General features: G+C 42.3%; 1 protein-coding gene across 2 annotated transcripts in view; it reads left to right on the forward strand.

The window, feature by feature from the left end:
- Window positions 1–23,869, forward strand: part of DPYSL3 (dihydropyrimidinase like 3) — a 118,369-nt gene that overhangs the window by 43,679 nt on the left and 50,821 nt on the right. The window contains exon 1 of one of the 2 annotated variants that reach the window (XM_015418161.1): window positions 11,220–11,565. The exons of the other annotated variant lie outside the window; for it this stretch is intronic. Within the exon in view, the coding sequence (XP_015273647.1) occupies window positions 11,524–11,565 (42 nt within the window). The 5' untranslated portion in view covers window positions 11,220–11,523. Of the gene's footprint in view, window positions 1–11,219; window positions 11,566–23,869 lie in introns of those variants that run through there. 2 annotated transcript variants of the gene reach the window in all.

Here is a 23,869-nt window from a genome sequence, read left to right on the forward strand (position 1 = left end):
CTCTGCTCCCCCGGGTGGGGGGCTCCCACAAAGACCCTGGGGGGGGGGGTCTGGGGCGAACTTGAACCCCTCCCGTCACCCAGGTCTTAGCACGTCTCCATCTGAGCGAGACGAGACGCGTCCGAGTGGCAAAATGCTTAAACCGGAAGTCACGGCTAAACAGATTTTTCAGCAAATTTGAAGCACTCCCCAGGTTTCCAGAAAAGTCTGAAAAAAATACACCAGGGGGGTTAAATTGGCTTCCAAATTAAAAAAAAACCCAACCCATTGTCTGCACTCAGGAGTCACTTCAGCCCAGCCTGACAGTGGCTCAGAAGGAGCAGCTCCAGCCTGGCCTGGCAGCAGATATCTTGGGCCAGCCATGCCAGGTCCAGTCTTGGTGGCAATGGAGGTTGGCAGCTGCACCAAACCCAGATGCAGTGGCAGAGGAGGACGTCAGCTGCATCAAGCCTGTCTCCAGTGGTGGAAGAAGTTGGCAGCTTCACTGGGTCCAGCTGCATTAGTGAAGGAGGCCAGTAGCCATGCTGGACCCAGACATGGTGGTGGAGGAGGCCAGCAGCCACACTGAGCCTGGCAGAGGTGGAGGAGGCCAGCAGCTGCACCAGACCCCGCTACAGCTGCAGAGGAGGCCAGCAGCTGCTTGGGACCTGGATGCAGCAAGGGGGGAATACTGGGCTCGATAGTTGGTGTTGGGGCTTAGAATTATGCCAGGCTCGGTAATTGGGAGGGGATAACAGATTCTCCCATAAGTCTCTTCCCTCCACAAACTGTCAGGATGTGGGGAATCAACAGCAATGGGGGGAGTGATTCCCCCCCGCAAGTATCATGGGTCCCCACTTGTCATAATCTAATGATGTAGATTGTCTTACATAACAATTTCTTACTAAACGTTTTGTGTACAGCCTTGCCTTTCATTTCACTTGTTCAAATAGGGAGAAATTGTAGAATTTTTTTCAGCATTGCCCCAAATATCCCAGTTTTTCCATTGGAAAAAATTTAAAAGTTCTCAGACTTTCTCATGAAATACGTTTTGAGTGAGAAAAGCTTTGTCATAAAAACATTTTAGACATTCTAAAAGAGCAAATATTTTGTAGGATTTATTTCAGTTCTCCTCTAATTTTTCCACTGAAAACACTGAGAAAGTCCTTGGACTTTTTCATACTATATGTTTGGAATGAGTGAAATGCGTTTCAAGACTCCCTCACATTTTTACTTTATAGAAACCAAGACTTAAAAGGCTGGACAATATTGTTGTGGATTCTTAGCAACCCCCAAATAGCCACTCAGATCTCAGAATGTAGTCACATGGTGGGCATTCTTTTCTTAAAGCCACATATGTTGTTGCTGTTATTTTGAGGAACTTTAATCCCTCAGTGCATTTTGTTATTTGTTCAGATTTGTCTGCAAACCTGGGGCTTCCTTCCAGTTTGTTGAGAAATCCCTGCTCAGTCTCTGTCTTCATTTATTAATCCACACTCTGTAGCCTGGTTCCAAATTAGATATATAATGAAGCTCTTAAAGAGGAGACTGGATGAGTTGCACAATTTTTAACTGTATATGATTCAATTTTTCTTCTCATGTGGCCACTATACATGTTGGAAAATATTTTTACCTTGCAGGTATGCATATGCCTTTTGAAAATTCACCAATGGTACTTCTGGCTTTGGCGCTTTGAACAATGGCGGCGTCTCTGGGGTCCTCCGAGAGACGTGTGCCATGAATCAGGGATTGGGAGGGAGCGTGATTGTGCACGCTCCCCCATGAAGCCCATAGGCAGGGCTTTGGAGAGCCCTGCATCCGGCCGGCAGCCAGTACAGGGGGGCTACTCTCTGCCCTGAAGGTCCTGCCCTGATTCCCAGTACTGAATTAGAAGCGACCACCGGGACAAGCATTTGGATGTTTGGCGATTTTCTCTGCCTGGCGTGATCCCAGGGGCCGTCTTGGAACCTGGTGGATTGATTCGGGGATTGATGAGTGAGTTGCCGTTGAGGCGGGACGCTAAAGCCTAGAAGTGAAGTCCCTCTATTGTGGGCGTGTAAACGGAGGGGGGAGGGGACACCTTATCTCCCGATATTTTGGGCAAGTGCGAAAGCAAGGATGGAGGGACTGATCGAATTGTGGCGATGGACTGTAGCGGAGAGTTTTTCTAAAAGAAAACGGAGTGTTTAAACAGACCTTAGAGACTTTGGCATTCTTTCTCGGCTGATGTAAACATCCCCAAAAGATGGCGACAAGAGGCGAAGAGGGAGGCGGGATCAATGCTTTCTTCAACAAGGAGGACAGTGGAAAATTAGGTTGTGACCTAACTATAGACTCTGTCTTTAATGTGAATCGTGGGCACTCTGGTGGCTAAAGTGAGAAGCGACCTGGATCTGTACTAAAAGCAGCTACACTTTTAAAGGGACAGTGCGTTAATCATGGAGATGTGTGAGTGGCAAGGAGACGCTAGGGTTTGGTTCTCTGTGGCTGGACTGGCAAGCTGATTGAAAAGCGGTTTTTTGGAGTAAAGGGCTCGCTATCCTAACTTTATAAGATCCACTTGCTAGGAGAGGGGTTGGAGTCTCCAATGGGCGTGTTGTTGTTGCAGCAAAGGGAGAGACTCTTTTGATCTAAGACGTTTAAGGAAGCAAAGGTGTCCCAGGAAAAAAGGAACTTGGTTTATATCACGAATGGACAGATCCGGACTTATAAAAACTAAAAGAAAATTGAAGAAAGAAGATACATCGAAGACGGAGGGAACATTGGTTTTAATGATTTTGCGGGGGGGGGCGAGTAAAGCGTGGAGATGCTAATTTTTTCTTAAGGGATGTGATTATGTGTGTTATAGCTTTGGAATTACTCTCTGTTCAGTCAGATAAGCAGGTTTTGTCAGCAGAAGCGATGATTGGCGGACACTCTTCATGTTTGAAAGTAACTGTATAAGAGTAACAACTATGTTTTAAGCATTGTAAAACCTCCATTCTTGGGTTTTTAGTTAGGTTCTTTTTACTTTTTCCTATAGATTGTAGATTCTCCCTCCCCAATTTCTGTTGTACTTTTATAGAAAAGCAAATAAAAAATTCCCCTTCGGGGGGCTAAAAAAGAAAGAAAGAAAGAAAGAAAGAAAATGCACCAATGGTGAACATTGAACATTATGCTGATAATTTTTGAGTTAAAAGTCGTGGTGAACTTTCAGTCAACTGACACAGACTGTGTATTTGAGCAGGAAATAAAACGTGTATCAAAATTGGTAGAGGTGGCATAAGTGCAAAGGTGAAAGCTTTTTCCAGTGTGTTGCTATACTCTTAATGGATGCAGCAGAAGTTTTATCTATCAAGCAAAAATTGAATGGATAAAGATCAATGGAATGTGCAGAGGTTTATTGTGAATATAATGTGAACAATTTATGCACATAAGGAAGAAAAACATGGCTTTTCATGTACTTTATAGACTCCTCTGAAGTTAGTTCAGATTTGTTGCATATCCTGCAAGTTGGTGAGGATAAATATAACACATTTTGATCTAATTCTTGAAAAAGCAAACATTTTTTTTTCTGATCCTGTCTTCCAAATTCATCTGAAGACTTTCAGGTGTATTGTCTATTCTTTCAGTTCTCTAAATTATCCTTTCCTGAAACTACTTTTTAAAAAATGGTATAGAATTTGTCCTGTACCCATTGGAGTATAGTATGTAGTTAGCTCTTGGCTCCCTCTACAGCTCTTTTAGAAGTGCAGCACCATTCAGTTACTTTATTTCAGGTTCATTACAAATAACAGCTGATCATGTGGTATGTTGCAAGAAACAAGATGAAGAAGAAGAAGAGGAGGAGGAGGAGGAGGAGGAGATTGGATTTATACCCCACCCTTCACTACTCGAAGGTGTCTCAGAGCGGCTTACAAACTCCTTTCCCTTCCCCTCCCCACACCAAAGATGGTGTGAAATACACTGCATGTATTAAGTGTGTCCTTGTATTGCATTTATAACATGTGAGTGTGTGCACCTGGAAGCCATGGTGACTGACCCCTACTGGGGGCCTGGAGGATATTCAGAGAGGTGGCTGAATAAAGCCTGCCCCTGTCCTCCCGACTGCTGGTATTTCAAGGAGGTCTCCCATCCAAGTACTTGCCAGAGTTGACCCTGCTTAGCTTCTGAGATCTGGTGAGATCGGGCTTGCCTGGGCTACCCAAATCAAGGCAGGAGTGCTCTTTTGAGGCTCAAGAATTGCAGGGGGCAACTGCTGGGGCTAGGCCTAGCAAGTGGGTGGAATCCAGACTGAGTTCACAGGAAGGGGAGACTTGCAGGCTTTACAGGAATGTGGGGAAAGGAGCCTTCCTGTATTCCTTCTTGGCTTTCAGGCATAGATGGAGAATTTCTTTGTTTCCTAGCACATGGGAAAAAGTGAGCAGACAGCAAAGGGCCCTGGTAAGCGCTCTTAGACAGGCCTCGCCTTAACCTCTCACCCCACACCCACAAAACAAGCCCATAGTCATTTCTGAGCTCAGACAGTTAAGGAGCAAAGTGTTTTCATAGGCTAAATCAGCAAGGAAGGAGTCAGTAGCCATGGACAGTGAGGACTGTATCATTTACTCTGATGCCTCTGCTGGAATCTCAGAAAGGGAAAATTTCAGAGGATGACCCCACCAACTCAGCAGTCAGAGGCTTTTCTCCTAGGAGGAGCTTCCTTGCTTCTTGTTTTGGATGCTAAAAATTTTAAAGCTCTCTGCACCTAGAGCAGAGTGTTCTAGAGTTTTCAAGGGTGGTGGTTTTCAAGGGTGGTGATGGTGGTGATGATGGTGATGATGAAAAAAACCCCTGAGGTATTCTCCAGAATTAAGGAGTGGGGTCTGTTTTCCCTTTTCCTTCTTCAAGGTTGAAATACAACAGGAAAGGGCCTCTTCAGCTAGTCAGAGACTGTATCTGAGACATGCCAAATACCTTTATTCTTTCCACCCAAAGAGTCTAGGCTCCTACAGATCCAAGTGGATGCCCCTGTGGCAAGCTTTCCTTCAGGTTGGGCATTGCCTAAGGATGGGGAAGGCTCTCTTAGGGATTCCATGGATAGGAAGAGTAACATGGCCCTAATGCCAATCCCATGAGTCCATGGCTCAGTCCATCAGAATTTCAGTTGCCACATCTCTCATGACAAGGACCTCAATTTTGTGGCTCCACAAACTGATCAGAGAGTATCCAGATGCTAATAATTGCCTTTCTAGCTATATTAACAAACTAGAGTAGAGGATTCATTTCTGATGTTAGCCTAGACTCTGTGAAGCTGATTGCAAGAGCTTTGGCTTCAATAGTTTCAGTGCACAGAAGCCTTTGGCTCAAGTACTGGTCAACAGATGCCCCAGCCAAAGCCATCCTAGCATCTTGGCTCTTGTGTGTGGGGGGTAAACTGTTCAGAGATGAACTGGATGAAATAAGAAGACCATGTCCTTCTCTATTAAGTAAGATGATAGGAAGCCAAAATTTTACAGCAACCAGTCCTCTTGCAACTGCAGAACTCTCCCAAGATTCTGCAATGACTTCAATAGGTCATCTAGGAACAAGCCATGCCAAAGGTACAGATCCTCTGATCAGAACCACTCAACACCTCAGTCTTCCAGACAGTTCAGGGGGGCAAACAGCATCAGCAGTGCAACTGATTCCAGGTCACCACTGGGGTCGTCCAGGTGCAGCTTTTTTCTCAGGCCTGGGAGAAGTCCATCTCAGACAGATAGGTTATCAACACAGTCTAACTAGGATATTCCCTAGAATTTCTCTAGGACTGCTACCTACTGTCCCCAAGATATGTCATTTTTCATCTCCTGAAAATAAAAGCAATAGAGCCTGTACATTGGTCTGGTGTCTATTCCATCTGGTTTACAATTCCTCAATGAACAAAGACTGGAGAGCTGTATGAGACATCAAGTTTTTCAACAAGTTTCTGGAATACAGAAAGATGGAAACAGTCAAGGTTGTAGCCGAAACCCAGAGTATTTCATTATGTCAGTATATCTCATGGAAGCATACTTACATGTTCTGATTTATTTAGGTCACCAGCACTTCCTCAGGTTCTGTTTCGAAGGAAGGCATTTCAGTTTAGAGCTCTGCGTCAGCCTGTTGTCAGCCTCTTGAGTGTTCACAGAGTTGTTGGTTGCTGTGATAGCTAACAAAAACTGGGGTGGTGGTGGTGGAAGAAATTCAAGATAAAACTGCGAACAAAAGGGATAAGCTAACAATGTATATTATAAAAGTACAAATATTTATTAGGGTGTACACATGTTAAAACATATACTGATACCCATCTTTAAGTATCAGACTTATAAAAACTTATCAGATACTAATACATATGATGGGTAAACACTTTCCTACTGACGACCAAACGCGTTTCGGCCCCTAAGGACCTTCCTCAGTGGTCACAATTATCAATATAGTATAGACACACATTCATAGACCTGTATACAAGATCTTTAGTACTCATATATTGAAACCAGATGTTGGTTCCTGAAATTATAACAATAAAAATAGGTGGGGGGGAACCTTCATTGTTACTTCCAAATCTATATAAAATCATTATTGATTGAAAAATGATTCTTTCAAAGATAAAATTACCTTGTATCTTTGTAATTGTATCTGGTATTAGTGATGGGCCATAGCTATAGCCATATCAATTCCACCAATTATTCTGAATTAAAAAGAAATGAAATGAAATTGTGAAATTTTTGTAATAAATCCAATTGTATAATAAATTTAACCCAAATTAAAATAATTGAATTGGTCAACAAACCTGGTAACAGAGATTTCATAGGTCTGAATGTGTGTCATTCTCATTGGGTCACCATTCAAATCAGGAGCTCTGCAGGATGTGCAAAAAGTTTCAACTCAATCCCTTTCTGTCAGTTCTACACCTGGGAAACATAATAGACTTAGTTTATGCAAATATTTCCTTCCTCAGGAAAAGGAAACAAAGATTATGGCTGCAGTTCAAATACTGCACTCAGCCCATCAGTGAATTTGATGTTTCCAGCACAACTACAGGACCAGCTGATAGCAACAATAGACTGAATTTCCTGGGCAAGAGCTCACTGCTATATCCAGCAGTGAACCCAGCTGTCTTTCCAAGAGGCTATAGTCTTCAAGTAGCCCCTTCAAGCAGAGGTGAAGTTGTTCCTCTGGCAAGATCTAAAATGGTGGTTAGTGGAGGATCATCTATCTATTCAGGGGTAAGCTGATGTTGGTGATGGCAGATGTGCATATCACCACCAATGCAAGTCTCGGGCTGGGGAACCCCATTGTTCCTTGGGTCATGTCCAGGACACCTGGAGACCTCTAGAGGTCTCCAGAAATATCAGCTTTCAGGAACTGAAGGCTATCCATTTAGCCCTTCTTTTTTGGTCCAAATTTTGATGGTGAATATCTGTGTGAAGACAGAACACAACAACGAAGGGCAAGTCACATATGAATTGGCAAGGGGGCACTTGTTTCTGTATTCTTCAGTGAGAGACTGCAAGGGTGATGAGATGGACAGAGAATCACCTCTCCTCCTTAAGAGCAGAATTTGTCCAGGGGTCTCTTAACATTCAGTCGGATTGGCTCAGTTGCAGCACTTTGAACCCTGTCTCTATTCCAAGCTTTACGTTTCTGCACATTGCAGAAACAATGAATTTTCATTAAATAAGTGTGTAGATTTTGTCTTTGTACTATATTTGAAGGGAAGCTTTAGTGAAGAATGTGAGCTGACTTCAAATAATCTTTTTGGTTATGTGTTTAATGGTATCTCTTCATTGCAATCAGAAAACTTTCTGTGTTCGCCAAACAAACCACCTGCTGTAAAAGAAGAGGTGGGGGATTTCTTCTAATTCCTAGTCCTTAAGTATAAGCTATTCCTCTAAGAATCCTTGGCTGACTTTTAGTCTTAAAAGAGAATTGGCTTTCTGTGGCATGCCAGGTGAGATGAATGCAAAACACAGGATCTGAGTGAGGAGCAAGAATAGAATGTTGGACTCTGTGTGTCAGAAATGTGTGAAGAGTCTGTCTAAAAGAAGGATAGAGGACTGTCAGTATACATAAGAATAAAAACAAAGCTTACATCTCCTTGCATGCTTTGATTTCTTTACATTGGTTCAAAGGCTTGTAGAAGTGAGACAATTTGAAAGTTTCAGGATGTGAAAATTCTCATTTCATATTATCAAAATAAATGCTAAGCAGCAAGAATGGGCATATGCTAGACCAGTGTTTCTCAAAGTGGGTGGTACCACCTCCTGGGGGGCGGTGGTATTACCTAGGGGGCACCGAGAGGCAAGGTCTCTAGAGTGGGACCCTACAACTGTGTTGTTCATTTATTTACAATTGACCAGGCTCTGCATAGTGCTGAAACCTGGTAGAAACTATCGGAATTAGTAAATACACCATCACAGCTCTAAGACCAGTATTCCTTAACATAATAATATTGTTTGTGGTATTTATTTTACTGTGTTTTTGGTTACTGAACTTGTTGATTTTAAAGTGCGCTTTTTAGCTATATTTTTGTTGCTGCCTGCCCAATATTAATAGTACAGTGAAGTAGTTTCTAAATGTTGAATCTAAGATTCTTGCTAGGTGACTATCAGACTTGAAAAGCTGGTATCACTAAATCAAATTCATCAATTTTTGTTGAATAAATTAAACTAGAAAGTTTTAATTGGATTTTGAATAACTGCGCAATTAATTGTTACTGTTTTGAATTTTATTGTTATTATCTTCCTTAGTGGGTCGTGCAATCCACTATTCTGAATAATGCTTTTTATAGGGTAGGAGGTACTGGGGATGAGTTTCTGGAACTAAGAGGGTGGGGTCCTGAAAAAGTTAGGGAACCACTGTGTTAGACTGTGATGCGTATTTGCTTTGTGGAACTTGTTTTTGTAGCTGCTTGTTATGTTTTAATTTGATGATTGCTGTAATGACAAATTATTTGCTTGCATTAGGTTGCATTGCATTCATCAGTAGGTTACTAGGCTAGGCACTGGATCCAGTGGAGTGTTTTTTGGGCAGAAAAATTTCTGCTTGTGAAATGGGACTTCCTTTCTTCCCACCTTCTGCTGCAGCCTATTTTGAGTCGAAGCGGGAGGGGGAAGACTAGAAAGTCATCTTCCATAGGCAGATGTATTACTGTAGGTATGCTGGTTAACCCTAGCCTATGTCTGCTTGACTTCATACCCTGGATTGTGTAACACATATAGGAGTAATTCTGGTATTGCCATTTATTTTATTTTATTTATTTATTTATTTATTTATTTATTGGGATTTTTACCCCGCCCTCCCTGCAAAGCGGGCTCAGGGTGGCTTACAAGGGGCAACACCCATATAAAACACGGTAAAAACAATAAAAACAATAACATTTAATCACAACAACAATAATACTCAGTTGAATGCAAGATGGTCCCCGGATGTATGTCATGATGGTAAACAGACAGTTCTCCAGAGATGATGATGTCCTATAGCCGATCCCAAGCTAGTAAGTCCGGTGGTATCAGTCATGCAAAAATTGTGGCAGATCTTCCCGGGCCATCCTTAACCCTGATGTTGTCCACATCATTGGTGGCGGTGGTAGCAGCGGCCCCTATGTAAAAGCCTGGCGGAAGAGCTCCGTCTTACAGGCCCTGTGGAACTGCATAAGGTCTCGCAGGGCCCTGATCTCCTCCAGGAGCTCGTTCCACCAGGTGGGACCGCCACCAAAAAGGACCTGGCCCTAGTCACGGCGAGCCTTGCCTCCCGGGGGCCTGGAACCACCACGTGATATTGTGCCCCGGACCGAAGTGCTCTTGGGGGTATATGTGGGGAAAGGCGGTCCCTCAGGTAAGTCGGACCCTGGCTGTATAGGGCTTTAAAGTACCAGCACTTTGAAACAGATTCGGTATGCTATTGGCAGCCAGTGCAGCACTTTCAGTCCAGGCTGGATGTGCTCCCACTTGGGGAGACCCATCATCAGCCTGGCCACCGCATTCTGCACTAGCTGCAGCTTCCGGATCTGCACCAAAGGCAGCCCCATGTAGAGAGCGTTACAGTAGTCTAACCTTGAGGTGACTGTCACATGGATCACTGTAGCCAGGTCATCGCGGCCGAGGAAGGGAACCATGTGCGCTAGTGGTAAAATACACTGATTACTACTTTATTTCCCAGTTAGCATTAGCGCTGTTCACATGTTATAGTGAATGTATGTACATCTTGTGTGTATGTGCATGCATTGGTTTATAAGAAAAAGTTAATGTACGTTCACTTTACAAATGAAGCCAGTACCTGGATAAATGTCTGGTTTCAAGCAAATGTTCAGTCATACTTGTGAATGTAACAAGAACTATTCAGTGCACATGTAAAGAAAAGTCAAATGTACTTGCCCTGTACATGGATTCGAGAAGGACATTTTATCGTCCTGTTCCATCTTTGCCCTTTTCTACATAAAAATTGTTTTCCTGACAATCAAAAGATTAACCAAAAAAGAAATATATTAGTTGTCTGAAAATCTGAGGACAGTCCCCCACCCCGGGCCCGGCTTTGCTGGGTTCAAGTACAATTACTTGCGCCTGCAATCTTGAAGACTAGACCTAAGTTCAAATTTCTGCTTGACATGAAACTTAATGAGTGTCTTTGAGCCAGATAATCTTGGCTTAGTCTACCTTGCAGGGTTGATGTGTTGATAAAATAGAACAAGAAAGAACCTTGTACAACACTCTAAATTTCTTGAAGGAAGGGCAGAATAAAAATGCATTATAAAAATACATTTCATTTAAAGGAAAAGTAGCTGGAAGGTTGGTTTCACCCAGAATGTTTTATTGGTGGCTTATTGTGGTACAAATGCCACATTGGTTGCTGTTCTTCTAGTGCATAACACATTTTTTCTTTTGAATGATGATGTGCTATACAAAGGGAAGCAGCTTTGAAATCCATTCTCACACAAAGAGATGGAATTTCTCCAGATACTTTCATCATGTGTCTGTGGCGATTAATACGGGAAGCTGTAGCTCCTATTTGCTGTAGGTTTCTGGAAATCTATTCTTTTTGAATGCTTCATTGCTTTGTCTGTGTTTAGTGGCTTCAGATTCTACAATAGCGGACATCTCTAGGAAAGGGTTTCTGAAGCTTCCAAGGGCCTGTGGAAAAAAGAGCTTGATTTTTCCCCGCTATTACCCTCTAGTGGCCGTTATGTCTTATTGCAATGACGGCCCTATAGAGTGGGTGAGGCAGATGAAGCAAGCAGAGAGAGAAATCAATACACAGAGAAAGCGAGACTGGGAAGAAGGAGAAGGGAGGAGTCGCCTCATCAGCCATTCTTGTCTTACAGGGTCCCAGCTGTCATTCGTAAAAGAGGAGGGAGAGAGGATTTACTATTGTGTGGAACTGAAGGGTGGGGGGAAGACAGAAAGGGGGAGAGAGAGAGAGAGAGAGGAAGGAAAAGGAGTGGAAGAAGGGAGGAAAGAAGCGAGCACCATTTGTTCCACCTGATCTTGAGCTGTTTTACAATCTGGTGCTGCTCCCACGTTGGAGGGTAGGAAACCGGCTTTGCCCCTACAGCAACTGCCTCACATCATGTCTGGTTACCAAGGAAAGAAGAACATCCCCAGGATAACGGTGAGTGGCTTAACCTCTTCTCCAACCACCCCTCCCCCGTCCCCTTATTACGTTAATTTATGTGAGGCATTCTTAACCCATCTTCCCTCCCCCCCCCCACTTTGTCTGTCTTCTTTACTTGTTTTGTAACAATTTACTGCACCTCCACCTCTGTGTTACTGGGTTTTGTAAGGAACCTGTGCAGACTTGCCTCAGATTTTGGGGTGTGTGTGTACGTATGCAGATAGTAAATAGCTGAGTAGCCTGCTGAAAGGGAGGGGTGCGTACAGAGATGACCTCAAGAGAGAAATCCCGGACTTTTGTAATTGGTACAGTTGACTGGTGTATGGATTTTACTATGCTGTTGGCTTGTTTGCAGTGGCATTGATATTAATCTCTGTAATCTTCATTGCTCAGACTGTTTTGATAGACTCTTATCTTCCCCATCCATGGGGGGTAGTGGCTGTGGTCTGTGTCTGTTGGGCACACTGATGATTTAGTGACATTCTCTTTTACAAACGTGTGGTGGGGTGACCCTCCTTGACCAGTTTCAGGATGCTTGAGCACTTTTTGCCATGCTTTGGAAAGTCTGTCATTTTGGGAGGAATTGATCTGACCAACTGGCTTTTGAACTAGGTAGTTTTAAAATTATTATTAGAATAATAATATCTTCTCCTTTTTTATTTTTCAAAAGCAGGGACAGCAGCATGCCCACATTGCCTGCTGCATAGTTTTGTTTGCTGCATATTTTGGGTGCGTCTTCTGTTTTGACTGGCACAGGGGGAAAGCAGAATTAGTTCCTCTATAAAAATGGAAACTCAGGCTTACAAACTAGTTAAGGGATTTTTGTTTTAAATATGAAGTGGCTGATGGAAAACACAGGGAGGATTCTGTGAAAAACAGTAGTCTGTGCATTCTTCTTGTTGTGTGCCCTGCAGATGCTTTTTCCCAGTGGCTTCATACTCCACCCTGATTTATTGTTGATGCAATGAAACGCTTTTCAGTGAAGGTGCCTCCTTGGTCTTCAGTAAGCCTGGGGTTTATTGTTGCTGGCTTCAGATGCAAGGAGTGCAGCTGTGCTTTGTTTCCAATGCATTTTAATGAAATCTTTTGTGGGATAGGGTATGCATTGGGGAAATGGGTGGCTACTCCATCTTTGAAGCAAACAAAGGAAGCACAACCAGACACAGGCAGAAAAAAGGAGAAGCTTGGCAGATATCCTGTGTTCTAAGTGTTCTAAATATACATGTTCAGACATTTGCCCAAAATAACACCTTTCTTTGTGACTTTTATTTTTTGCAAAAAAGATAATTTTTTTAGTTATTTCTTTTGTTAGCTTATTTTAGAGATTTGCTGGATTTAAAACGTTTTGATCAAAATGATACTAGTGAATATTTGTTTTGTGTGAGATGCAGTTTCCTACCTGTACACTTAAATAAGGGAGTTAATCTTATCCACAGATGCCAGTTTGTATGCTGCTTTCCCTCTGGGAGAAACAACACTCTTCTTGAATCGTGATTGGATCAGATGTGTTCCTTTTAAAGCATAATACACAGAGGATCCTAGTTCAGACGCTTGGGACTAATGCTAGGAATGGAATAAACATAGGCATTGCATATTCAGCTTTGAAAAGAGCTGCTTTTGAATATTACTGTATTGTGTGGCTTATTTACGGGCATTAAAGTCATTTGGAAATTAAGCTTTATTTATTTTATTTATTTATTTATTTAATCAAGTTTTTATTTGCTTTCAATGAAAAGAGGCGAATATGAATGTAGCACAAAACAGTGAAGCAGCTGAATGAAGGTAGTGCATTTCTTTTTCCCCTGTGGGTCTGCAAGGTGTGACCTACATTAGCTGAATCCCATGATACTGTTTCCTTTTGTGCTGCTGCACCTGATTGCAGTAGTTTTGCCTCTTTGAGGTTCTTTGCAGAGTGGCCACACCTATCTGGTATTCAGCATATGCCCTTCTTTCTTTAAAATAGCAGGAAGTCCTGTAGCCCTAGGGGTTATATTATACGCACTGCTGTGCTGTGCCCTTTGCTTTGGGCCAGCAGGAAAACAGCAGATGTGAATATCATGCTTTTCAGGATTTTGTTTTGTTTTTAAATAATCATTAGGGTGTTTCGTTGTGGGACACACACCCCTTCCAGCAACTGTGTACCCAATCTTAGACTCTGTAATTTTAAGAGGCACTTTGGAGTTGGTGTAGCTGGCAAACTGCTTGTAAAATTTGAACATACTTCCTGATAATATCGTACATACTATTCTGCTAGTAGTGTCAATAATGGTCAGTTGTGTAACTGCATACTGCTGTCAGTATAACTGCATACTGCTGTAGAAAGGTTGCGCTGTCAAAGAAACATTCCTTGCTTAATATGCTAGGGGATGTTTTTCCTTTGCTGACATGGATGGTACTGCCAGGAGTTATGCATTAGGAATGTCATGAACCCTTGCTCTGCTTTTTAGGAAGACTGAGTCCCCTGTGATTTGAAAGGCATGCCCAACAGGAAACTCACTCTATTCTCAGTATGCACTTTTACATTACAAGAAGTATTCTAGAGGGTATACTATCCACATAGGCTTTTATATACCTCTAACACTGGTTGCCATGTAGGGAGTGCAGGCTGTCTACAACCCTCAGTTTCCCCATATTTGTCAGGTATACTGGGATGAGGGGGAGTGTTATAGAAGGAACACACTTGAGACTTAAAAAAAACCACTCTAAAGGAATAAGGCCAATAATTAGCTATGTCAGTAACCCCAGTCCCCTTGGTGCAGCTGGTAATAAATTCCACTTCTGACAGTGACTGTTGATAAAAAGATAGTGGTTTCCTTGCACAAATAATGTCACTTGGTTGCATGTGTAGAGTTTTTGCTTGAAACAAAGCATAACAGTTTATGTGACCATCAGAGATGGGATGAAATCCTGCAAGATGGTAATGTTATTTGCTTTGATTTATTTAATAATGAATGAATATATTAAAAATAATAAATATCCCACACACTCAGCTCAAGAATCTCCCCAAGTGGTTTGCTCCTGCTTTCTAAGCTGAAGGTTACAGGCACAATCCCTAGCATCTTCAGGTACAGAGATGTGAGGCTTTATTTTTCCAAAGAAAAGTTTCCTTTCCTTTTCTTTTTTATTTTTTTTTTCTAAACTGAGAAGTCCCAGACTCAGGCTAGACGTCAGGGTTTCCCCAACCCACCTCTACATTTGCTCAGCCAAAGGTGATGCTGAGGAACCGATGTTCCCAAGTATTGGGGCTTGTGAGCTAATTGATCCAGCCAACCTCTTCATAATTTTGATTTCTCTCTTCTGCGCTTCCCAGCTCCGCAATATCCTTTTGACATACTGTGGTAGGAACTGTACAATTCCACATCAGGCTGGAATAATGAGCATTATATTATTGACCATGTTATTTTAAGTCCCTTCATTCCTTCTTTCTGTGAAGGTAGTTTCTTTCAGAGCTGAAAAATCGTACTGACTTCTTATTTCCAAGGGCTTTTCTAGTAGTCTGAAAGCTGCACAATGCAACCACCCAAAGCAGATCTGAGAACCTCAGTATAACCTTTACCTATCACAACAAATGTGCCTAAATTATTATTTTTTAATTCTATTCAATTTTAACAGAAAAATACAAAATGGAAGAGAAAGAAATATCAATATTTCATCAACCATTAAAAGGTTCATATAGATCTTACTAAAATTAAGGACATAAGAATAGTAAATATAATTTAAAAGTAAGTGGAGAGTTTGTGTGAGAGTCTGTATGACAGAGGAAACAGTTGGAGTTTAGCCTGTGTGGCTGTATGAGCAAGAGAGTTTAGACTGAGTGTCTAATCCTGTCAGAGTTAAGTTTTAGTGTTTGAACTCCAGTTGATATTGTCTGATTCAAATTAAAGTAAGTCTAGCTAAAACACTAGCTAAAACATAGTGATTCCGTAGACATGTATGCCACATCTGTAGAGTTGGGGCAGTGGAGATTTTCCAACAGGAAGCTATGACAAGTTTAGTGGCCTATAAAAGGAACTCGGTAACATTAGTTATCCATTGAGGATAACTTTACTCCAATTTGCTCCTAATAGGAGGGATTCCGGAATAAATTCTAGTGTCATCCCTGTCATTGTTGTAACTGTTTCCAAAATTGCTTGCCAAAAAGGTATCAACACTGGGCAGGTCAACCAACAGTGGACTGGACATAAGTTCCAACTGACCTGCATTTTTTCCAACAACCTGGACTCAGCTGTGGTGAGGTATACGATAAGGATTTTGGTGGTAGGTACCATCGGGAAACTAATTTAAACATTTGGTAGCGTGTTGTCAAGACTGAAGAATTAAAGTCAGCTGAAAAATTCCTTTTCTAAAGATTGTTTCATAAAGTTAATATTAATGAGTGGATTGGAATTATACAATTATACAATATTAGCCAAGCTTGGCAGTTTTGAAGTTGTAATTTAATATTTTCAGGTGAGTATCCATAGGAATAGTGCGAGAGAATGCTTTATTATGGGAGAGGGGGGATAAACACCTAATATATATTTAATAATCCAAATATCACAATCACGAATGGTCTGACTCGGTGCAAGCAATTTCATGTGTTGTGTGTTACCCTCACAAACATTCACAGTTTCCACTCAAATCCCTGAAAGTAAATGTTCTTATTTTACTCGCATGGTTCCTCATTCCCCATAGCCCCTCCCTCAGGAAGACTGGGGAGTTAGGATTTTCTGCCGCCTTAAGGGTACATACATTGTTTTTACTTATTGTTGTTTATTAGATTGTTTTTAAATGTAGTTGTATGTAAACAGATAACACTGCTATAAGCCGCCCTGAGCCCTGCTTGCAGGGAAGGGCGGCCTAGTAAATCTAATTTAATAAAATAAATAAATAATTAATTTGTCAAAAAGCCCTTTGATGGAAATAGGAAGCTGCCTCAGTTTTCAGTACTGTTGCTTATGAGACACAACTATACTGTGAATATGTGGCTCCATCTAGTGTGTTCTGAGAGTGCTATTCAGGCTCTGTATTGCTACTTTAACACAAGTTTATATGTTGTAGTGTGCATGTATACAATAATTTGACCACTGAGGAAGGCCTTAGAGGCTGAAATGCATTTGGTCCTGTTTTAATGTGGTTCAAGGTTATCAATCTAGGGATATGGAATTGATGGTTCTGTTTTATTGGTTTAAGGCTATTAACCTAGAGATATTTAACTGTATCGGGTTGCATAGATTCAGGACTTTGTAGTTTAAATATTTGCTGCATCAAGGGCAGAATGTCCATGTATTTTTAAAATAGAGTTTTTGTGCACTTTGGAATAAATTCTATGTATTGTTTAATGTATTTTTCATAATTTTCTCTTACCCAAGCTTTGGGTACTTCATTGTTTCTTTGGGTTGGGTTTTCCCCCCTTCTGTTTTAGATTGGTATTATCTCTTAGAAACTAGCCTATTCCTTTTCCCCCTGAATCGTGAATCACATACCCCCAGTTGTTTTTGAACCTCACATGATTTGCTAAGTACTGCAGAGGAGCAAGAATAAGTGTGTCTTTAAACAAATTCAAATGGGAAGAAAAGCAATAATGAGGGTGTGCTTAGCCCCATGATGTATACTCTTATTTACGCTTCTATCTCCCACTAAGAAGCCCAGAATAGCTTACATATGGTTTGCAGGCAGTGGCCCAGAGAGCCAGCTCGCTTGTAGTGCTCAGATCGTGATGTTTCAGCGCCAGAACTCCATGTGCCTTCCAACCATTTTCTGGGTTACCCTTTGCATTGTACTGTGTGACTATATGCAATTGTGCATATTTATTTTATAGTTATTTATTTATTTATATCTTCGATTTCGATATGTGTCATACTTTTGACAAATGAAGAACTGGCTCTGATTGTATATGTATGTCTATTTTAATATGGAATAGTTCATTGGCTGTATTTTTGAAATGCATCTGTATTCCCAAAAATCATACTTGTGTCTGTTCCTGTCCTTAAATGTACACGTGGACAACATCATGACAGAAATAAAGTAAGCCAACTTTTGGGCTGTTCTGGCAATTTTGCTACATGTGAACTGGTTAATCAACACTGCCCAGGATATAGTTTCCTATGGATCTTTGTTTTTGGAGGAATGTCCCAAAAGGCTGTCTAGATCTTTCAAAAGTAATATGGAAAATAGATATGAAGTAAGATGCCACCAATATGTGGAAAACACCCCTATTTTTCCTTAACACCTGAGTCAGATGGCTCAGTGGGAGTACTGAACAGGTGCCTGGAGAAGGTAATAATAGTATGGATGAGAGGCAGTAAATGAAGCTCAGTCCAGACAAGACTGAGGTGCTATTGGTCACTGACAAAACTGCTTGAGGACCGAGGAGACGACCTGTCCCAGAGGGGATTACACTCCCCTTGAAGAAGCAAGTTTGTAACTTGGGGTTACTGGCCTATGGCTGAAGGCTCAGATCTCCTCTTTGGCATATAGTGCTATGCCTGTTTCAGCTGTTTCTTGAAAAGGGTGATCTGGTCACAGTAAGCCGTGCTCGGATTACATCCTGCTTAGATTATAGTAATGCATTCTGTGTGGGACTGCTTTTGAAAACTGTCTGGAAACTTCAGCTTGTACAAATTGTGGCAGCCAGGCTACTGTCAGGGGCAGAATGCAAAGATTATATTATTGTTCCACTGAAGCATTTGCACTGGCTGCCCATTTGTTTCTGGGCACAATTCAAAGTGCTGGTTCTTACCTTTAAGACCCCAAGGGAGCAATCCTAAGCATGTCTACTCAGAAATAAGTCCCATTTTGGGCAGTAGGGTTTACTCTCAGGAAAGTGTTCTTAGTACTGCATCCTAAATGTCTGAAGGGTGCCTCCTCCTTCACTGTCCATCCTACCATTTGAGATTTTCTTCACAAGCCCCACGTTTCAGTGCCCCACATTCAGAGGTGAGACAGGGGGCAACCAGACAGAAGGTTTTTCAGTTGCCTGTGGAATTCCTTTTCCTTTGAGATTTGCTTAGCACCAGGCCAAAACATTTCTTTCTATGCAGACTTTTAATTAAAAGGTTGATATTTTAACATCATTTTTATAGTTTACTTATAGCCTGAACTGTTATATGAGACTACTTTTTTTAAGTTGCTCAGTGCCTTGTACTCATCTAATGCTGGGTTTTTAATTGTTCAGTCTTTGCAGAAAAAGGCTTAAAAATCTGCTCAAGTGAAAGCAAAGCTGGTGATCTTACTTGCTTTCCCCCTCTTTTCTACCGCTCCTCAACCACCATGGGCCAGGCAAACAGGATACATAGGCTTCTACTCCTTGAGGCCCTGGAAGCCGTAGCATTTCTCTTGCATAACACGGAAGGATTTCCAGTTTCTAAGCACCAAGGTGAAGTGCTGTCTAACAAGGGTGATGCTATCTTCCCTTCCAGTGACTCACCACTTTCCTTCCTGAAGACTTCATGTTGTACTTCTGGTATTCATTTGACCACCTTTCAGATCCCCTGCTTTCAAAGCCTCCCTCAAGTTTTTCTCTCTCAGCAGGGAGCCTTATCCACAGCCAAGGGCATCTGCCAGTTTCATAAATATAAAGTGGTTCATCATCCCACCTCCACTTTCCTTCTCTAGGGCTGTTCAGCATTCCATCACACAAGACATCAATTTTCCTTCAGCCTGAAATCATTGCACCCCATGGAAAATGAATGGCATACCCTGGATCTGCAGTGGGCCTTGAACATCTGCCTAAGACCCACCAATCCTTTCCAGCAGTCAGGCAGTCTTTTGGGGGCATGCCATCCAGTCATCAATGGAAAACCAATATCTAAATCCACCCTGAGTAGATGGTTTACGAAATGCATATCTTTGACCTACTCACCAAAAGGCATTACTGTGCACTTTATTAAAGACCATTACCACATTTGCAGTTTTCCACAAAAATGCATTGGTAGCTGACATCTGCAGGGACCTGGATATTGGTATCCACCTTTGACAAACACCTCAACATGGATTAAATTGCATTAAGGCTGCCAAGTGGGGGCAGGTAAACCCCCGCTTTGGAGGCCCGATTTCCGCCGCTGCGGAATCGGGCTCTGGGGGGAACTCCACCCCCTGAAGCGCAGCGTGGCTCTATGGTTTTTCCTCCAGCGATCCGGGCCATGTTCCCAACGTGGTTGATGTCGCGCGTCACTTCTGGTGATGTGCTGGCGGCGCATGCGCGCGCATCTGAGAACGGCTCCCGGAGCCCCACGAGGCTCTCCTGCCGGTGAGTTTTTGACTTGGCAACCCTAAATTGCATTAGCAGCTGTGTTCTTCAGTTAGCAAGTTCTGTGGCAAGGTGGTCTGAGACATTGTGCTGTTTTGTGGGAAAGGATCCCTCCCAGGTTGGATCGGCTTCTTGGTGATGTCCTAAATACCCCAAGATGTCCTTCTTTTGTCAAGTGGAGAAGAGGAAGACTTCCTGAATGTACCTGTTATCTTGGGCAAGGGTCACTTTTCTTCTGAACATTCTTCACTCCACCATTGGGATTGGTTGCCTTCCAACACCACCAATGGCAATATATAGTAGTACAACTATGCTACATAGCAACACCATTCACTCCTGTGGTAACACTGAATTCCAAATGTGCTAGGGTTTTTGAAAAACAAAAAATGGGACTATTGACTGACTTCTTCAAACAAGTGATCACTATGATAAATATCATTTTAAAGACCCTTACTATTTAAGCTGAGATAATTGCTACTAATTAGGAATATTCCTAACCTTCCAACCCCAAAAGAAGACATTTTCATCAGTTTTTTTTTAAAAAAACTGTTTAAAAAAAAAACTAGCCCAAAAGAGATGTCCTCTAAATAGAAGGCATCTGGTAACCCTGTGTAAAGTCAAGCACATACTTTGGCTCCCCCTCCTTCAACTATTATTGCTCCTGATTGGGTATCATATGTTGTTTGATACTTTACTGTTGTCCATTATATTCCATTGTAAGTATCCTCCCATTCTGCGAGCAGTCTGTTAATTGTTACTTTCAATGCTTTGGAGAAGTACACATCATGTCTTAGGAATTTAGCTGCAGAACTGCCAACAAGGACTTCCTTTCCAGATCCACACAGATTTGTTTATCTTTCTGGACTGAGTTTTTCCCCTGGTGAACTGGCCATCCGCAGTTGTCACAGTAAGGACTGTCATAGTGAGTGTATGTGAGATAATCCATGCAGCCACCCTGGCTGACATGCTACAATTTCTTCTGTATACATTTGACTGATTTCAAAGAATCCTCTACAGTAACATTTCACAAGTGCCATTATTTTCTTATAAAGCTGTGTAGTATGGTCAGGGCTGAGGTTAGCCTATGTCTTTCAATAGTCAAGTCACCTGTCTTCCTGACCTTGCTTCTGCAATCAGGCCGTAGTAATACATTTTTCTGTAGGAACAACTGAATTATAGGACAACTTTGTGGCAATTTACAAGCATGTACGTTTTCAGTAGTAATGGAAAGGCATACAGCTTTTACAGGGGTGTGCAAAAGAAAGGCCCTGGATCCACAATAGAAGTCCAAAAGAAGAGCTTGAATTTTTGATGTTCTTGCAGCAATTGCATGGCTGTGATGTTCTCACTGTCATATATATACCATGCAGATACATTTTCCTCAGACTACCAGTAGTTAACGATGCAGCATGACACTGGGTTGGCAGGAAGTCATGGATTGGGTGTGGGGAAGCACAAATGGGCTTTGGCAGGATGAACAGTAGGTTTATTGTAATAGTCTGAGAGCTCTTGGTAGGCATGTAAAAGCCTTTGCATTAGCTAGGCCCATTTCCTGATAAGTACTTCAGTTTCCTTTTTAGTTTGTCCTGTATCTGAATGCAACCAGAACCTTCTGTACCAAAATAGACATGATGTTGTTGCATCTGCCCCCCTATTTTCTAGCGATCAGCTAATGCCTGAGTCAGTGCTGAACTTCCTCTTATTCCACTGGCAAGTTTGTCTTGCACCAGGACCAGGCACAGAGGATTGTAAATGCACATGTTCTAAATTTGGACTTTTTAGTCATGATCTGACACATACCCTGTTTCCCCGAAAATAAGACCTACCCCAAAAATAAGCTCTAGCAGGATTTCTATGCATTTGTGGTATAAGCCCTAGTGTGTCTTCTTGAGAAAAAATAAATATAAGACAGTGTCTTATTTTCAGGGAAACACGGTAGTATACTGATAAAACTGTTGAGGCAAAGACAGTAATCAGCAAACAGCCACTTTTCCCCATCTGCAGCAGAAGTTTAATTTTTTTCCATTATAACTTCCTGACAACAGCATAAAACCACTGTGCGTTTTGTTGTTAAATTTGTATTATTGGTTACTGCCATTTTTGAGTCTTAGGTAGGAGAAGAATATCTTGAACACCAATAATTTGTATCTGTCAGAAAAGGAAGATGAAATATGAGAGAAAGGGAGAGAGATGCACACAGGTCTCCCTTCCTTTCCCCCTAATGTCCTGTTGGGGCTGTCCACATGCAGGTAGGGGGAGGGGGAAAACTGGGCTGTATGTTTATGTGTTTGTGTTACGGCTGCCAGCCCTGGGTTAAGAAATGCCTGGAGATTTTTTTGGGGGGGGGTAGAGCCTGGGGAGGGCTGGACTTGGGGGAGGGGGTGGAAGCAGCATATATAATGCCATAGAGTCCACCCTCCAAAGCAGCTGTTTTCTCCAAGGGAACTGATCATGGTCATCTGGAGATCAGTTGTAATAGCCAGGGACGTTTGGGTGCTACCTGGAGGTTAGCAGACCTACTTGGTGTTGCATGTTTGCGGCGAGTGGATTGAGTCCTTTATTTTTTACATTATTACAGGAATTCTAGGATACATGCTGAACAAAAAACTTGTGATTACATAACCAGTAATAAAAATATGGGAGTAGCATCAGTGAATGTGTATTGGATTCTTTACATATATACATGTGAATATCCAATTTTATTTCATTTTTTAATGAAGTCTGTGTATTGCTTTTCATTTTCTGATTGATACTTTTAAATAAAAATTGCAACTGTACAATTGTGCCCTCCAGATATCCCTTAACATGCAGGGTCTCTCAGGGGGCCCAATGTTGATTAACATCTACATGCGTCCCCTCGCCCAGCTAGCGCGAAGCTTTGGGCTGGGCTGTCTTCAATATGCTGATGACACCCAGGTGTATCTGTTACTGGACAGCCACCCAGATACTGCCCCCGGTAATCTGGCCATAGGTTTGGAGGCCATGGTTGGGTGGTTGAAGCGGAGTAGGTTGAAATTTTATTTATTTTATTTATTTGGATTTTTACCCCACCCTCCCAGCCAAAGCTGGCTCAGGGCGGCTTACATAAAATCAATACATAATTTACAATAAAACGTGACTAATTTGAATTTAAACAATTCTAAAATCATTTAACTATACAACTCAGAAAGGGCTAATAACAACAATTCCCAATGTCTGTGATGACACAATCCACTCTTCTTGTAATTGGTTCTCGATCTTATTATAAATATCCTTCTGGCAACTGACACCAACTGTCATTAAAACTGAATCCAGTAAAGACAGAGGTTCTGTGCCTGGGGAGGGAAACTTCAGAGTTGGGATATAGGTTGCCTGCTCTTGACAGGGCACCACTGACATTGATGCAATTTTGGGTTCTTCCACACCCACTGCCAGACTGGCATTCTTTCATCCTTGCCAGGCTCGGCAATTGGCCCCCTTCCTGTTGCACCCTGACCTAGCCACAGTAATCCATGCAATGGTCTCCACCAGGCTGGACTACTGTAACTTGCTTTACACTGGCCTGCTCTTGAAACTGACCTGGAGCTCCAACTGATCCAGAATACGGTGGCACAAGTGCTCATGGGAACGTCATGGACGGCACATATACAGCCAGTGCTGCACCAGCTACACTGGCTCCTAGTGGAATACCGAGTCAAATTCAAAGTTTTGGTATTGACCTACAAGGCCTTGGGCAGTCAGGGACCAATGTATCTATGGGACCATCTCCTCCATTATGTTCCTGGAAGAGCATTACGCTCTTCAGATAACAACTTGCTGGTGGTTCCCAGCCCTAAAGCTATCTGGCAGCCCTTGACCAGGGCCCGGGCCCTTTCAGTCCTTGCCCCAAGCTGGTGGAACTCTGCCAAATGACATCAGGGCCCTGCGGGACCTTATGCAATCCCACAGGGCTTTAAGGCAGAGATGTTCCACCAGGCCTTTTGTTGAGGACAGCAACCGTTTCCATCATCGCTGGCACCCTTTCCCCTCCAGTTGCTTTTCATCTCTTCTTTGCCCTCCTCTCTCCTGCCCGCAAAGCGGCCAGCAGTCTGA

The sequence above is a fragment of the Gekko japonicus genome, unplaced genomic scaffold (assembly GCF_001447785.1).
Source record: "Gekko japonicus isolate JY-2015 unplaced genomic scaffold, Gekko_japonicus_V1.1 scaffold1877, whole genome shotgun sequence".
Lineage (NCBI taxonomy): Eukaryota > Metazoa > Chordata > Lepidosauria > Squamata > Gekkonidae > Gekko > Gekko japonicus.